Source organism: Akebia trifoliata, chromosome 6, assembly GCF_017979445.1.
Source record: "Akebia trifoliata isolate Shusen 1 chromosome 6, ASM1797944v1, whole genome shotgun sequence".
Taxonomy (NCBI): domain Eukaryota; kingdom Viridiplantae; phylum Streptophyta; class Magnoliopsida; order Ranunculales; family Lardizabalaceae; genus Akebia; species Akebia trifoliata.
The window spans coordinates 2,476,088-2,492,592 of NC_141380.1; the positions used below are offsets into that span (position 1 = coordinate 2,476,088).

At 35.3% G+C, this 16,505-nt stretch overlaps 2 protein-coding genes across 2 annotated transcripts; both read left to right on the forward strand.

Moving 5' to 3' along the window:
- The first annotated feature begins 1,786 nt into the window (after positions 1-1,786).
- On the forward strand, positions 1,787-10,787 carry PXN (Mitochondrial substrate carrier family protein). Its single transcript, XM_086444957.1, has 11 exons — positions 1,787-2,065; positions 2,220-2,297; positions 2,390-2,464; positions 3,196-3,326; positions 6,983-7,037; positions 7,658-7,771; positions 8,776-8,844; positions 8,914-9,021; positions 9,120-9,188; positions 9,862-9,916; positions 10,357-10,787. Exons 1-11 carry the CDS (start codon positions 1,985-1,987, stop codon positions 10,551-10,553), a joined length of 1,032 nt encoding a protein of 343 aa, XP_086301083.1. The 5' UTR covers positions 1,787-1,984; the 3' UTR covers positions 10,554-10,787.
- Positions 10,788-12,861: 2,074 nt separating this feature from the next.
- On the forward strand, positions 12,862-16,161 carry RPL4 (ribosomal protein L4). Its single transcript, XM_086444958.1, has 2 exons — positions 12,862-13,839; positions 15,879-16,161. The coding sequence occupies exons 1-2, from the start codon at positions 12,966-12,968 to the stop codon at positions 15,920-15,922; spliced, it is 918 nt and encodes a 305-aa protein (XP_086301084.1). The 5' UTR covers positions 12,862-12,965; the 3' UTR covers positions 15,923-16,161.
- Positions 16,162-16,505: the final 344 nt, after the last annotated feature.

Here is a 16,505-nt window from a genome sequence, read left to right on the forward strand (position 1 = left end):
CCAAAATGTTTGTCAAAATGTTTGTTGCTGAAAGGGACCCTATATATATATATATATATATATATATATGTATGGGTTAGGATCCGTAGACACATAAAACTACTTATCAAGTTGCACCGTGTTTTGTCTTATACAGGTAAAAAGGTTCGGAATGGGCTGATTTTTTGTGAGGATGTGGAGATCATCCTCACAAAAAATCAGCTCATTCTGAAACTTATATCCCCATGTTTACAAGTTGAAGAATTCTAGACTGTCTATTTTTTGTAAACCACTTTTGATGGGGTTAGAAGTTTTGGAATGGACTGATTTTTTGAAAAGATTATCCCCACAATAGAGATCATCCTCACAAAAAATCAGCTCATTCCAAACCTTTTTGCCTATAAGACAAAACACGTTGTAACTTTATGTGTGTATATATATATGGGTTGGGTTCCATAGACACATAAAACTACAACGTTTTTGTCTTATATGGTTAAAAAGGTTTGGAATGGGCTGATTTTTTGTGAGGATGATCTCTGTGGTGAAGGGATCATCTTTGCAAAAAATCATTCCATTCCAAAACTTCTAACCCCATCAAAAGTGATTTACAAAAATTGGACGATTTAAAAATTTTCAATTTGTAAACATGGGGTTAGAAATTTTATAATGGACTGATTTTTGGCAAGGATGATCTTCTTACCATAGAGATCATTCTCACAAAAAATCAGCCCATTCCAAATATTTTTACCCATATAAGACAAAACACGTTATAGCTTTATGAGTAGCTTTATGTGTATACGGATCTTAATCCTATATATATATATTTTTTTTTTTTGATATCACATGATTTGCTCATATCTTTTTAGCATGGCACTAGTATAATACTCCCTATAATCATAGATATAAGTTTTTCAATGTGCAACAAAATAAATCAATAGGCTATTGAGTTTCAAACACACGATCAGACGTAACAAACCCTTGTCACTAGTTTTAGTGAAAAATAATGATTTTATGACGTTTGGCATGTGCTACAACCATATTTTCTCGAGATACACAATTAGATATATATGGGTCCCGTTCAGCACCAACATTTTGGCCAACCATTTTTGTCCTACATGGTTAGAAGTTTTGGAATGGGCTGATTTTTGGTGATGATGATCTCTACATCCTCACCAAAAATCAGTCTATTCCAAAACTTCTAGCCCCATGTTTACAAGTTGTAGAGATCATCCTCACCAAAAATCAGTCTATTCCAAAACTTCTAGCCCCATGTTTACAAGTTGAAAAATCGTGGATCGTCCATTTTTTATAAATCATTTTTGATGGGGTTAGAAATTTTGGAATGGGCTGATTTTTGGTGATGATGATCTTCTCACCGTAGAGATCATCTTCACCAAAAATCAGTCCATTCTAAAACTTCTTACCCATGTTTTGAAAAATGTTTTGCCAAAATGTTTGGTATTGAACATTTCCCGGCATATATATGTGGTGGTACAATTGTGTGTCCCAAGAAAAAAAATCTATGATTCTAACCCATGCCACGTTGGGGTGGCAGAAATCACGATTCTTTAGTGAATCTAGAGGTCGTGCAACTCATTGCTCACGTGGATGATGAAAAGTACTTAATTACGATGGTTACAAGCATCAATCAGGTATAAGTAGTGGGTCCAAAAATTTATGCCACGTGGCTCTTTCGTGGTAGCTTCGACTATTCGACCTTTCAACATCAGTAGTACCACCTGGGGACAATTTAGTCATTAAAATTAATGATAGAGAGAGAGATCCCAACTCCATCAACCTTATTTTGGTTTCTTGAACTAAACAACTTGACCAAACCAAGACATGGAACCCTGATAGCGAACCACATCCATTTGGTCTGCGCTACGGCCAAACTTTAACTCCTCTCTCTCTCTTTCTCACAATTTCTCTGTTTTTTTCTTCGAATGTGAGGCCAAATTTCAGACTTTAAAATTTAGATACTTAAAGTTTTTTCTTCGATTTAAAGATGTCAGACGCTTTGATCAATGGATTGGCGGGAGCTGGAGGAGGAATCATCGCTCAGCTCATCACATATCCCCTTCAAACTGTAAAATTTGGGGGTTTTTTTGGATCAATCTTCAATTAATTTCCAAATGATCTTCTTCTTCTTCTTTTTATTAATGAATTTGGGTTTAATTTTCACTCCCCCCTCTTTCTGGCGGGTTTTTTATTATTATTATTATTTTTTTTTTGAATTTTAGGTCAATACGCGTCAACAAACAGACAGAGATCCAAAGAAGACGAGAAGGAGACTTGGCACCATAGAACAAATGTGTCAGGTTTTTCTATTTGATGTTTTCTAAGCACAAAATCGTTTATTTATTTATTTATGGAATACTTGGAATTTTTTAAACGAGGTCAAGTTTCGCAGGTTGTCAAGCAAGAAGGATGGGAACGTTTGTACGGAGGCCTAGCGCCATCGTTGGTGGGCACCGCTGTATCGCAGGTAAGCGCGCATTTTAGCACTTTTTTTGTATTTTGTGGAGCATTTTGGGTTGCTTTGGAGAAATTAATCAAACCCAGGATTTTTTTTTACAAATTTTATTTACTTTGGCAAATAGGGTTTAAAGATTTAAAAAAAAAAATCTTCCATACGAAATACACTCCTTTCATGTCGAACAATCAAAAGGGTTTTTTTTCTTTTTATAGAAACCTGTGGTTTGTTAATTTGAGAAAAGATACAAAGCCACTTTAGTGGGAATTTGACTCCCCAACTCAACTCTGAAGGACTAGGTGGCATTTGGATCCATGGATCTGGTTGTCCCATAATTAGGCTTGAAGATGTGTTGATAGTGGTGATCTGGCCATGCGACAACAGCCCTCTACTAGGATTTTGGTTCCAAGGAGTGTAGGGCAACCATCAATGTTGTCCACTGGCCATGTAAATCTGTTCCCTGTGCTGACCTAGTACTAAGTGTGAAACATACTGATCATCACGAACCCATTAAATTCCGTAAGCGAAAAAATATTTTGGTTCATGTTAAGTCATATAACTTGGAATTTCATTACTTCTAACTCACAAGGAAAAGTTGACTTGCAATGGTAAATTCTTAACTTATAATTGACATTGTTATTGTACAAAAGAACTTTGTTGCTCATTGAGCATACTTGTGGCAAATACTTTTTTTCTTTTTTATTTCATATTTTCTTGTTTTGATTACCCATCTTTTAATACAGGGTGTATACTACTATTTCTATCAAGTATTTAGGAACAAGGCAGAAGCTGCGGCCCTTGATCGATTGAGGAAGGGTAGTGGCGATGGATCGGTTGGGATGTTCTCGTCACTTGTAGTGGCTGCATTGTCCGGGTGATTTACTTTTTGTAGAATTTTCATGGATTTAGTTTGTGATCTATTATTGTATTGGAAATAATCTAGTGTTATTTTAGTCCTAGTTTTTTAGTAATAGTTTTTTATTTTTTTATTTCATATAAGGGTTTTTTTTTTTTTATCTTTTAAATATTTTATTATTATAAATTCCTGCCAAACTCTCAGATTGAGATTTGACAATTATTCTCTTCAATTCTTCTTAGTATCAGAGCTAAGGAATTTCGCCCCCTCTCCTTGGTTCCCCTCCTTCTTCCTTGTTTTTCATCTCCCCTTTATTCCCTAGACCTTTATACCTTACCGAGAGTAACTTTGTTAGATCTTCTCACCTTTGGGGGGGCTTTTTTTTGTTTCTTTTTGTTTATTATTCCCTTTATCGCATGTTATGATAGCGATTTGACCACATGTTGCGTTTCTACGCCGTTTCCCTTATCCTACGATAGTGCTTTTGTCTTTTTAAACACACGTGTACTTTTTATATTTTTCGTATGCATCGATTTAATGCAATATTTGATTTAGTTCATTTTGATATGTGGGGGCCTTCTCTTGTTATTGCTTTTAATGGTTATAAATAGTATGTTACATTTATTAATGACTTCTCGCTGGACTTGGGTTATCTGATGTTTTCTCGTTCTGAGGTGCTTCCTATTTTTATCAATTTTCTTAAAATGATTCAAACTCAGTATAATATTTCTGTTAAATCTCTTCGGTTTGATAATGGGTGGGAATATATATATATCTGATGAGATTCGTTCCCATCTACATGAGCATGGTATGCTTCACTAGTTGACTTGTCCTTATACTCCTGAACAGAATAAGGTGGTGGAAAGTAAGAATCTTCACCTCATGAATATTGTTTAGTGTCTTCTTTGAGGAATGCATATTTCTAAGACATATTGGAATATGGCAGTCTTCACTGCGATTTTTCTTATTAACCGCGTCCTGAGTCACACCTTAGAAGGACAAGTGTCTCTTCATGTCCTTCAACCTGACAGTATACTTTTTCCCATTACACCTTGAGTCTTTAGGTGCATATGCTTTGTTCAGGACAGAACTCCTAACCGCACCAAATTGGATAACAAAGCTATTCAGTGTGTTTTCTTGGATTACTCTTCTATGTCAAAAGGGTATCATTGTTATGATCCAATTTCTCACCGTGTAGTACTTTCTTGATGTTATTTTGTTTGAAAATGTTTTCTACTTTAGTACCACATTTATTTTACAGGACTCGTTTTCTATAGTATTACTTTCTCTAGTTTTTTCTTTATCTTTGTCGACACTTCAAGTCTACACTCGTCGCCCTTGCCTTCTTCTACCTTTTCCATCCTCTTCCTTTGGTTTAGGTATATCCTTTCCTACCTCTACACATATACCTGACCTTATCCTTTCTATTTCTGACTCTCACTTGCCTATTGTCATTCGCAAAGATAAACGGGTGTGTGTGATTGATCATCTTATTACTCAGTTTGTTTCTTATTAGGGTATTTTTTCCTCTTATCAGATTACCTTGTAACCACTGATTCTATTCCTGTTTCTTGGTCTGTATCAGAAGCTTTGCAAGACCCTCAGTGGATTAGAGCTATGACTACGGAGATAGATGTTTTGTAGAAAAATAATACCAGGATCTTATTACCCTTCCATTCGCGGAGCAATTGTTGGTTGTAAATGGGTTTTCACTGTGAAATATCTCACTGATGGGACCATTGATCAGTATAAGGCACGCTCCGTTACTAAGAGGTTTACACAGACTCTTAGAAAAGATTTTGGTGTCACGTTTGCTCCAGTTGCCAAACTTTCCACTTTTCGATTTCTTATCTCTTTAACATGTCACTCCTGGTCACTTTACCAAATTGATGTGAATAGCGCCTTTCTGAATGGTGATTTGACTGAGATAATTTATATGGACTCTCTTCTGGATTTCGTCTTCAGGAGGAGTATTCTAGGAAGGTATTTCACATTCTTAAATCTCTGTATGGCCTGAAACAGTCCCTGCGAGCCTAGTTTTAGTCTTTTTCTAAGATTATTTTATCTATGAAGTATTTTAGATGCTACTCAGATCATACCTGCTTTATTCGTCGAGGAGTGAATGATCATTGTACCATTGTCTTGGTTTATGTGGATGATATTATTGTGATTAGTGATGATGCACAATGGATTGACAAAGTTAAGATGCTATTGAGTCGTGTTTTTGTGGTTAAGAACTTGGGTCCTCTCAAGTACTTCTTGGGATAAAAGTGGTCCGCTCTCGCCGTGATATTTCGCTATCTCAGTATAAATACACATTGGATCTTCTTCAGGACTCGGAGATGTTTGGTTGTTGTCCTGTTTTCTCCCCTATAGATCATAATTATCGTTTTCATGCTGACGCTGATAATCTTTTATCGGATCCTTTCTTATCAGAGACTTGTAGGTCGTCTGATTTATCTGACTAACACTAGAACGGACTTGTCCTTTGCAGTTAGTTTGGTCAGTCAGTTCACGCATACTCTGCATACTTCTCACCTTGATGCAGTTTATTGTATTCTTCGCTACCTGAAATCGTGTCCTGGTTTCGAGCTTTTCTACTCTTCCACTGCTCAATCGTATTTGTCATGTTTTACAGATGCTGATTATGCCGGTTCTTTTATAAATAGGAGATTTACCTCTAGCTGTTGTACTTTTTATGGTGATAACCTTATCTCGTGGAAAAGGAAAAAAAAATTTTGGTTTCTCGTTCTTCTATTGAAGCTAGATATCGTGTTATGGCCCTTGGCACATGTGAGTTGATTTGGCTTCGGTCTTTGGGATTTTCTATTTTCGGTTCTTCTACTTTGTTCTGTGACAAGTCTGCTATTATGCTTGCTTCTGACTCAGTTCTTCACGAAAGATCTAAGCATATTGAGGTTGATGTTCACTTTCTCAGGGAGAAAGTTCGATTTGATGATCTTTAGACAGTTTTCATACCATCTTCAGATCAGCTTGTCGACGTGCTTACGAAGTCTGTTGGTCTTTCTATCACTAATTCTCACATTGTTAAATTGAGTTTAGTTGATATATTTGCCCCAGCTTGAGGGGGAGTATTAAAAATAATTTAGTGTTATTTTAGTCCTACTTGTTTATTTATAGTTTTTTATTCTTTTATTTTTTGTAAGGGATTTTTTTATTTTTTAACTCTTTTATTATTATAAATTCTTGCCAAGCTCTCAAATTGAGACTTGACAATTCTTCTTCTCAATTCTTTTCATCGGACCCACTGTTTACTGCATTCCACCTAAACATCTCGTTTGTCGATCAATAAGTTGGATGATCGTATTTTTAAGAATCCAACCTGAAGACTTCTCCCAAACTATTCAAAAAGTTATCCTCAGCTATTGAGAAGAATGTGATAGATCAAATAGTTATGGTCATCCTGTTAGATTGATGTTTGGCCCAAGAGCCCCCTTGATGGGATCCATCAGTAGTTTTCTCTTTTATAAACTATAATTGTACTCTTGAACTATAGATTTGATTTCCCTTAATGACATTCATTTTGAAGGCTTGATTGCCTCAAATATCTCTCTCTTAAGAGTAAAAATGGTTATAAGGCTTCTTTCTTGCTTGATTATCTTGAATGAAGTGAATTAATGTTGTATGTATGATTGACATTTTTCTTTATGTAGGTGTGTGAATGTGCTGTTGACTAATCCTATATGGGTGGTTGTTACACGTATGCAGGTAAGGAACTGGTTGAGATTCACTACTATTAATGGTCTAAAACTCCAGCCATTCAATTATGAGTTGAACATCCACGAAGTAATGAGAAAGCAAGCTGGTTTATAGATTATTGTACTCAAAACTTCAGATTCACGGATTTTTAGAATTTCATAGAGACTTTGTAATGGGAGTCGTGACAAACTTAGTTGTTGCAGAGCTCCAAGTTAATTAATGAGTTTTAAATATGGTTGGTGATTTAATAACTGCTTTACTGCCATGGTAATCAAATATGATTGGAATCCAAGCTAGGAGCTTGGTTTCTTCCGAGCAGAATTACGTCATTCTTCTTAATTTGAGATTGCCTCTTGGGTTGGGCCATATTTAGTGGTAATTACCAATGTTGTCTTGGGTTACAAAGTAGTAACTTTGCAAGGCAAATTGATTTAATTCCAGAGTATCCACCCAGAGGAAAAAGGTTTTACGAAGTAATCACTTTATCTTTCTGTGTCAGCTTAGCAATAAACGAAAAGATGGGATTTTTGTTTTTTGTTTTATCTTTTATTTATTTATTTATTAATCTGAGGCATTGGTTTTCTTCTTTGACTTAGTTTCCATTCTTGATGCATGTTTCTACTATCCAGACGCATTCAAAGGCATCTAAAAAATCTACTACTAGTGATAGTCCATCAATTACTCCAGATGAAGCAATTCAGATTACTGCAATTGAGCCACCTCCCTTTGGAACTAACCATGCGGTACGTACCAACTTATGCCTTTTTGTTGGTTTCTATATAACCGGTCATGTCATGAGGAGTTCATGGCCTTCCATGGAATCCTTAGAACATTCTTTTTTCAAGCATTTATTAGGATAAATGAGCTTCAGAGAATTAGATGCCAACATTTGGTTTGCTTCTACCAGGAGATTGTGTGTGTGCCTATAATTAGTGAAATATGTACAATTTTTAGTTGTTAATTTGTGATCTCCATATCATATTAGTTTGCTTTCAGACATTTCTCCTGCTCAATAGAGAGATTGTGGAGAGCTACTCAAGTTTTATCCGAAATCCTTGCCAGATGACCTATGTTGGAACTAAATTCGTATGGGTATGACTCAAAACAAGATATTTGAGCGGAAGCATGCACGATCCTTTCTGTTATGCTGATTTCTGATTTATTCAGATGGTTTTTGAGCATACAGATTCAATTCCCAATTTTTGATTGTTTTAATAAGCAGTGAGTTGAATCAACTAAGAAGCCTGAAAGACAAAGTAATAATATTTGCCACATTTCTATGATGATCTTGAAAGATATGTTATCTATATAATCTGTTTTTATTTTTATTTTTATGATAGGTATATCTATATAATCTTATTTCACGTAGGTATACATTAAAGAATGAATCTGAACAATATTTAATTTATTTGGTTGGATATATTTCTAGAAAATGGAAATGATATAAACGTGTTTTGCTGACATTGCACTCAGAAACGTAGCCTTCATAGACTGGTATATGTCATCATCAATGTCAAATCCTTATCTAAAACATTTGGTGTCAGCTGAATGAATCCTGTTAATGTTTGTCTAAAGGCTGTTGACAAATGCACCAATTAATATTAGTAAAATGCATGATTCTCTGCTTCTCCGAATGTGTATCTATTTATAGTTGAAATCTTCACTTTCCAATGGTTCCCTTCAAATTTCTGCTGTATGGGTTATCAATTACCTGGATCTTTGAACCAGGAACCTTTACTGTGTACAGGTCCAAGAAGTCTACGGCGAAGCTGGAGTCTGGGGTTTCTGGAAGGGAGTATTCCCGACACTTATCATGGTCAGTGACAATTAACTTTTACAGGCCCTAAGTAAGTGAGATTTACTGAATTACTCTTCTTGCTCACAGGTTAGCAATCCTTCTATACAATTCATGCTTTATGAGACCTTGTTGAAGAAGCTGAAGGCGAGACGTGCCTTGAGTAATAAAGGAAACAATGGGGTCACTGCTTTGGAGGTAGGCTTTTCTCTAATCTAATATCCTTACTATATCACCTATTTAAACAGTTTTACTGCCCGACATAACATTTCAATGTTCTCACATTGCCGTGATAGGTTTTTCTTCTTGGAGCTGTGGCCAAACTTGGAGCTACCATTGTGACTTATCCCCTTCTTGTTGTTAAGGTAACTAACATCAACTTGTAAAACTATGGTTCAATAGTTTGTCATATCAATGCAAAACTTGAGAGTAGGTTGACTAGATCAAACTTTCGATTCATCTCTCCTGAAGCTTGATTTGAATTTAAGATACGAGGCTTCAAACACACTTGAGTCAAATCTGGTGTATTGCAATTCCAAGTCTAACTGCCATGAAGCTAAATTTGAATTGACAATTGATGCTCCATTGACCCGTCAAGTTGACTTAAAAGTTCGACATACATGATACTACTCAAGTTACTTGATTTTCTTTTACTAAAGTTAATGGGTAGATTGAAGGTTAGACACAAGTGCACAACATTTTTTGTCTCTAAACTTTTACATGACTTGAAGATTGAAGAAATCTCTTGTTCAACCTCCCTTTCAATAACTCTTTTTAACTTCTCTTGATTTTAAATATTCAGAAGTTTTCTTGTTTTTGAAGACTTCAAAGTTCAAACCACTGATATCTTGGTTACAACTATTTCTATTCCATCTGACAGCACACTGAAATCCTGATTTAATTGTAAATTGTCCATTCCAAGTTGTTTTGTTTGTGGGCATGTGCTTCTGTTTGTTTTTTGTGCTTGGGTTTTCTTTTATCCAGTTTGTTAGTGTATCTTTTTTGGTTTCTTAATCATTCATTCTATTGCTTCTGCAGTCAAGGCTTCAAGCAAAACAAGCAAGTGGTGGAGACAAAAGGCTTCTCTATAAAGGTTTGAAAAGCTTAGTGATCCTTATCATGTAAAAACCTGTGCTAAATGCTCTTAACTTGGTCAAACTAAATTTATCTAAGAATAATGATTTTCTGACTCCCCTCCCTGACATATGCTCCCTGATATGGCATGGGCTAGAACCATAGATGTTTTTCCTCGGGATACACAACTGCACATATTCATGGGGATATACAGTTGTGCATCCTGAAGAAAAGTCTATGGTTCTAGCCCATGCCACGTCAGAGAGCGTATGGGGGTGTATGTCAGAGGAGCGTCAGAAAATCATGACTCTTTATGTAAATATGTGGTGAAAACTATCATCACAAGTTTACCCCCAACTGTTAAAAAGTCTGCTTGACCCTCAATCTTAATACACCACTAGATACATTGATATTGTTTGGTGTTGTGTTGTATTGTGATGAAAGATTGATCTGATGCAGGTACACATGATGCGATCATGAAGATGATCCGCTACGAAGGGCTCTCTGGATTTTACAAAGGAATGAGCACAAAAATCGTGCAGAGCGTGCTTGCTGCGGCTGTCTTGTTTATGGTCAAGGAAGAACTTGTCAAGGGGGTTCGCTCACTGGTGACTAAGGATGTTGGCCTGATAAAAAAGGCAAGAAAGCCACCTTGACATAAGCTCCATTCTTTTTTCCTCTTATCCTTTGATTTGAATCATAAATTTTCTTTGACAATTTAAGTAAGCCATTGTCTGGCCAAAGTGGTGGTATGTTTGAAATAAAATACCCATGAAGACAAGGTGGTGTTTCAGAAATTAAAGGGAACAAAGACAATGTGATCTGCTTCGAAATAACATATTGAAGATTGTACTCTTACACTGACTCGAATATTGTGTTTGATTTGATTAGTTTTTGTTGATTGTCCACTCAGATTTGAATTGTAAAATGTCTAATTGATTGTAAATCATGGCTTGGGGTATTGCTTCTGTTCCAAAGTTTCTCACAGGTGCTATGAAATTGGTTGATCTCCAAGTCTGTCAGGAAGAATTTTACTTGATCCACCATGTTAATCATGTTTTTTTCCCCTTAAAGAGGTCGGCAAATAAATTGATATTTGAGTAAGATTAGCAATGCTATACTTCATTTTTATGTGAACTTGATGCGCTTTGAACACATATTTCAAAACCCTGGGCATCTCTAATTCTCACCCAGAGTAAGAGATTTTAAGATGTTCAAAATCAATTTATTTTGATCGTTATAGTTCATAAGTTTTATTTGAAAAATGGCTTAAAGAAGCCTTAATCCTAAACGTTAAGATTTGAGTCCCTTTTTATTTTCTCAGTGATCACTGAGATGTCTTTTTTGGACAACTATTGCTACACCCTTGACAAATAAATATAAATGAAACCTAAATATTTTTCTCTCTTTAATCTTTTTCTTCTTGTGTTTTCTATGAACAAGAAGAAATATTTTTGCAAGATAGTCAATCCAAGATTTCATATAATCCTTGATCGATTAATTGAATGACACCTAGTGTGTGTTTAGTAACACTTTTGAAGTCAAAATGGAAGTGGTTCACCTTTAAAATTCAGATTTTAGAAGTTTTATTTCTGTTTGTTTTACTTCAACTTTTAGACTCAAGAATCAAAATTTAGAAGTTTTGAACTAATGATGGAGAGATGCAGGATGAAACTTCTGAAATCTGAATTTTTTTATTTTTAAAATATCCTCCTCAAAATCCTAATTTCTATCACTTATCATTTTTTTACACGAACCTTAAATCCTTATTTTTAACTTTTCTACTTCTCATTCTTCTACAATTGTGTTGTCAAAGTCTCTTCCCTTTCTCTCGTTTCATATTTAAAAACCTTATATTTATATACGAACTCTAAAATCCTATATTTTTCAACTAAAAAATAAATGATTATTTATTGTTGGAGTGTTATCTTGTTGGATATAATTTCTCAAGTATGAATTCAAATTAAAAACAATACTTTTGGGATGTTTGATGTATTAGAAATCGAAATTAAATATGTGGATGGTTTTATTATACATAACATGTTATGTTTTTCGATTAACAATTTATTAGAATTATAAACGGGTATTATTGTCAAAATGACCATTATGTTTTAAAATTCTATTTGTAATCAAAAGCTTTTAAAAATGATAAATAAACAATTTTTCTAAAATAAGATTTTAGATTTCAGATTCCAAATTTCAGAAAATAGACTTCAAACTCCAAACTTCAGAAGTGTTACCAAACATACCCCTAATGTAAAAAAATCATCTTGGAAGTGAATATTTTTTAGAGAGAAAGAAAGGTAATTATTACTAGATTAATGATAAAATGATGAGCTAAGACACGGTCTGTACGTGGCAAGTGCACAAAGTCGTAGATCTTTTTTCTTGTGTATCTTGATGTAAAAGATCTATGGTTATGTGCACTTTCCACGTCAATCACATACATATCATGTACATTTTAGCACATCATTTTATCATGATTTTTATCATTAGAAAAAATTACTAAAAGAAGGTTAAATATTTTAAAAAAAGAAAAAATCAAATTTTTTCAAAAATGACATAAAACGAATTAAGTCGTTGAACAGTCCATTGTTTTAATAACTCGTAGTCGTACGACTGTCTAACGACTTAATTCATTTTTTGATAAATTTTGAAAAAATAAATTCTTTTTCATAAATATTTTACCCTCTTTTAATAAGTTACCCTTACTATTATTACCATTATTCAAAAAAACCATCTTGAATCCCTTTCTTTCATCTTATTATTATTATTATTAGCATTAGCGCGGGAATATAATAATTTGTTAATTTAATATAAACAATTGGACCCCTCAAGTGGCAAAACTTGTATCAGATTTCAAAACATTAACAAGAGCATATAATGCGCACAAATGCTAAGATGCGCAGTGATTGCGTGAACACCTACTCTATTTGGATTTTTTGGAGTTGAATGCGCACTTCGCGCACTTTAGTAAATCGTATCCTTTCTTCTAAAATCACTCTCCTTCTGGATAACGCTGCGGACCTCTTCGTCTGTGCTACAACTTCAAAAACAAAACTTCAACAATGGCGATTTTCGCAACCTCTCCTTCAATCTCCTTCTTCTCCTCCTCCATTTTCATCTGTTCTCCTCACCAAAACCCCAAACTCATCTCATCCTTGAAATCCAATTCTCTCAAAACCCTAAAACCCTTCTCACATTCTCGAACCCTAAACCCTAATTCCCCTAAAATCTTCATACGTTCAGAGCTCGCAACTCTCCCAATCCTCTCCTTCGATGGAGAGAAAATCGGCGAAACGTATCTCGACCTCAAATCAGCTCCACCAGAAACAGCACGAGCAGTCGTCCATAGAGGGATCATAACAGACCAACAAAACAAGAGAAGAGGAACAGCTTCAACCCTAACGAGAGGAGAAGTTCGAGGAGGGGGTAGGAAACCCTACCCTCAGAAGAAAACTGGTCGAGCGAGGCGTGGATCGCAACGAACGCCGCTTCGACCCGGTGGAGGAGTAATTTTTGGTCCAAAACCGAAAGATTGGAGCATAAAGATCAATAAGAAGGAGAAGAGATTGGCGATTTCGACGGCATTGTCGAGTGCTGCTGTGAATACGATCGTTGTGGAGGATTTCTCTGAAAAATTCGATAAACCGAAGACGAGTGAGTTCATCGAAGTGATGAAGAGGTGGGGTATCGATCCGAAGGAGAAATCGATGTTTTTGTTGACAGAGGTTCCGGATAATGTTAGGTTGTCGAGTAGGAATATTGGAACCCTAAGAATGTTGACACCGAGGACTTTGAATTTGTTCGATATATTGAATTCGGATAAGGTGGTGATGACTCAGCCAGCCGTAGATTATCTGAACAGAATGTATGGGATTGATTATGAAGGAGAAACAGAAGATGAAGAGGAGGAACAAGAAGAGGAAGTAGTGGATGAAGGTTAGTTCATTAGTTTCTTGTCAAATATATCTGTTTATTTTCCTTTAAATTGTAGTATTTTTTATTTTATTTTATTTATATATATTTGGTTAATGATTTGTTAGGGATTTTGGTATTTCTTTCTGGTTACTTGAGAATTGAGATTCAATCATTCTTCCGAGTTGCATAATATTTAGTCATATTATCATATCTTTGTGTTTATGCAAAATTGATCGTTATTGTCGTCATCTTGGGCCTTGTGCGAAGTATTTTGAGGTTGGTAATATGAATCCTATTTTTCTATTCAATGCTATTTGTTCTGTCTCGGCATGGGTCATCGAATATTTTCTTAATGCCTCAATCCACTTTGTTTATGGCCTTATTCCCGTATTTCATAACCCTCAACTTGCACACGAGTAACCCTCACAAATAGTGTCATTGGTTTTCATTGTGCATGGCCAAACCTTCTCAATTGATTTTTGATTCGTTTATCTCATAACAGTACCATTTATAAGGAATCTTTCTATATGTAAATTTGTAAAATACATGCTTTGGTTTGCGAGTGGCTAGTGAAAAACGTCTTGCTCACCGTGTTAGGGTTTAAAAACACTGAGCTGTAAATAGTAAAATCTGCGTATTAAACTTCGCTATTGCGGCAAATTTTTAAGTAAGGGTAGGGGAGGTGAAGGAGTTCCTTTTTCTGTCTTTTTTTTAAGGAGATATTTGACCACTCGGACTCCCCTCACCTCCGCCGTGCCCAGGCAGTTGTGTTAGGGATCATGCTCTACCTCTGCCCGGGCTTCCCTTTTAAAAAAAAAAAAAAAGTGTAAAAGATTTTATTAATTGAAAGAAAAGGAGGCTGAGGAGGTTTCATACTAGGAAAAGAGAAGAAAGAAAAAAAACAACAATACAATAAGCAGAACAACCCCCCCACAAATACTAAGTATCACATGGAATCCCATCTGAAAACAAAGTCCTGGAATGAAACTCCCACAAAGTCCTTTTGCTCAATTTCGACCAAAAATTCAGAAGGCCCAAAATCTCCATAATCACTGATTGGGATGTACTTTCTTTGCTTTGGAACACCATGTTGTTTCTCTTTTATATTTAATAAATATTTATCTTTTGTTATTGAAATCCTTTTTTACTTAAAAATAAACTAGTGCTGTAAATGAGATGATTTGGGCATATTTTCTAGGTACTATACCTTTAACCCCCCCCCCCCCTAAAAAAAATAAAAATAAAATAAAATAAAATAATAATAAAATAATATAATATAATAAAATAAAATGTAAATTCATGTATTAAATTCGAATGATGCATACATTTGCTAACTTGGGTCAGTCATCAAATAGTGGCTTTCCTGATCCCATCAATGTAAGGTTTATGTTGATTTTACACAAGTGAAAGAAGCCTGCCTTTTAAAGGGGATGCTGAAAATATGATGGTTTGGGCATGTGCAATTGGACCAATAGTTGGACTGTTTAGACTTGCTCCTTGAGGCAAGTTGGAGCCTTTACTAAGGTGATAGGAGTGCTGAAAATGATGTGGATGAATAATAGGCTGATATTCACTTTGACGGGAAAGTTTGGCACCTTCGATGTCTGCTCTTTGCCACATTGGGCATAGTAATAATAGATATGAAGTCAAGCCTTGACTGAAGATATGGCTTAAAGATAAGAGTCGTGATATTCTGACGCCCCCTCTGACATATGCCCCCATCACAGAACCATAGATCATTTGCCTCGGGATACACAAGAAAAAGATTTATGGTTCTGCATATTCCGATGCAAATGATCTACCATTCTGCGATGGGGGCGTATGTCAGAAAATCATTATTCTTAAAGATAATCCAAATTTTACACTAATCAGATCATCCTCACCAACTAAGGAATGCAATTTTACGCTCTTCTCTCCTCCATCTGTGTTATGTAAGCATGCCATATCAGTAGACTTAGTGTATCTCTCTAGATTAGATTAGAAAAATGTTTTATGCTGAAAGTCATAAATCTGTGAATCTGATAGATTTTTCTTGTCTCTCGTTTTCTGGCTGATTGCAGATGTAGTAGCCGAGGCCGACGATGGTTCTGACACAGTGGAGTGATGATGTCAGCTCCACAAGACCCTTTATCCCAAAAATGTTGTTGTATCCATCCCACCCAGTTAATCTGACCTTCAATGGAGTGAGTCCTGGCCTGGCCCAATCAGCAGCCATTTTATATTATGGTCGGCATTTGTATCAGATTGCAAGAAATTTTTTGTAATTTCTCTGTACAATTTTTGGGGCATTCTCTTCTTGTATCGTTTAAAAGAATTCTTCTTATAAAAATGTGTTTCTGTGTATCATTTGCCAACCTATGTAAACTGGTTCCAATGAGACATAAATCATACCTAATTGTATCCATATAAACACATGGGACGTAGGTAAGATAGGGAATAAGAACATTATGCGAGCTTAGGGTAGCTCGTTAAAAAGTATATTTAATATTTTTAGCCAAACCATTACTCAAGTAGAATTCTAATTTGAAGGTTGTAACTTAAGTTGGTAGGACCTGATCTGAGATGAATATTGGATCGAAGCTTGTTGGATTGGATTTTTATCTTATCTCAATATTAAGATACAAATTTGATCCAACAATTGGATCTTATCTGGATTGGAACAAATCCAATTTGATATATAAAATCTA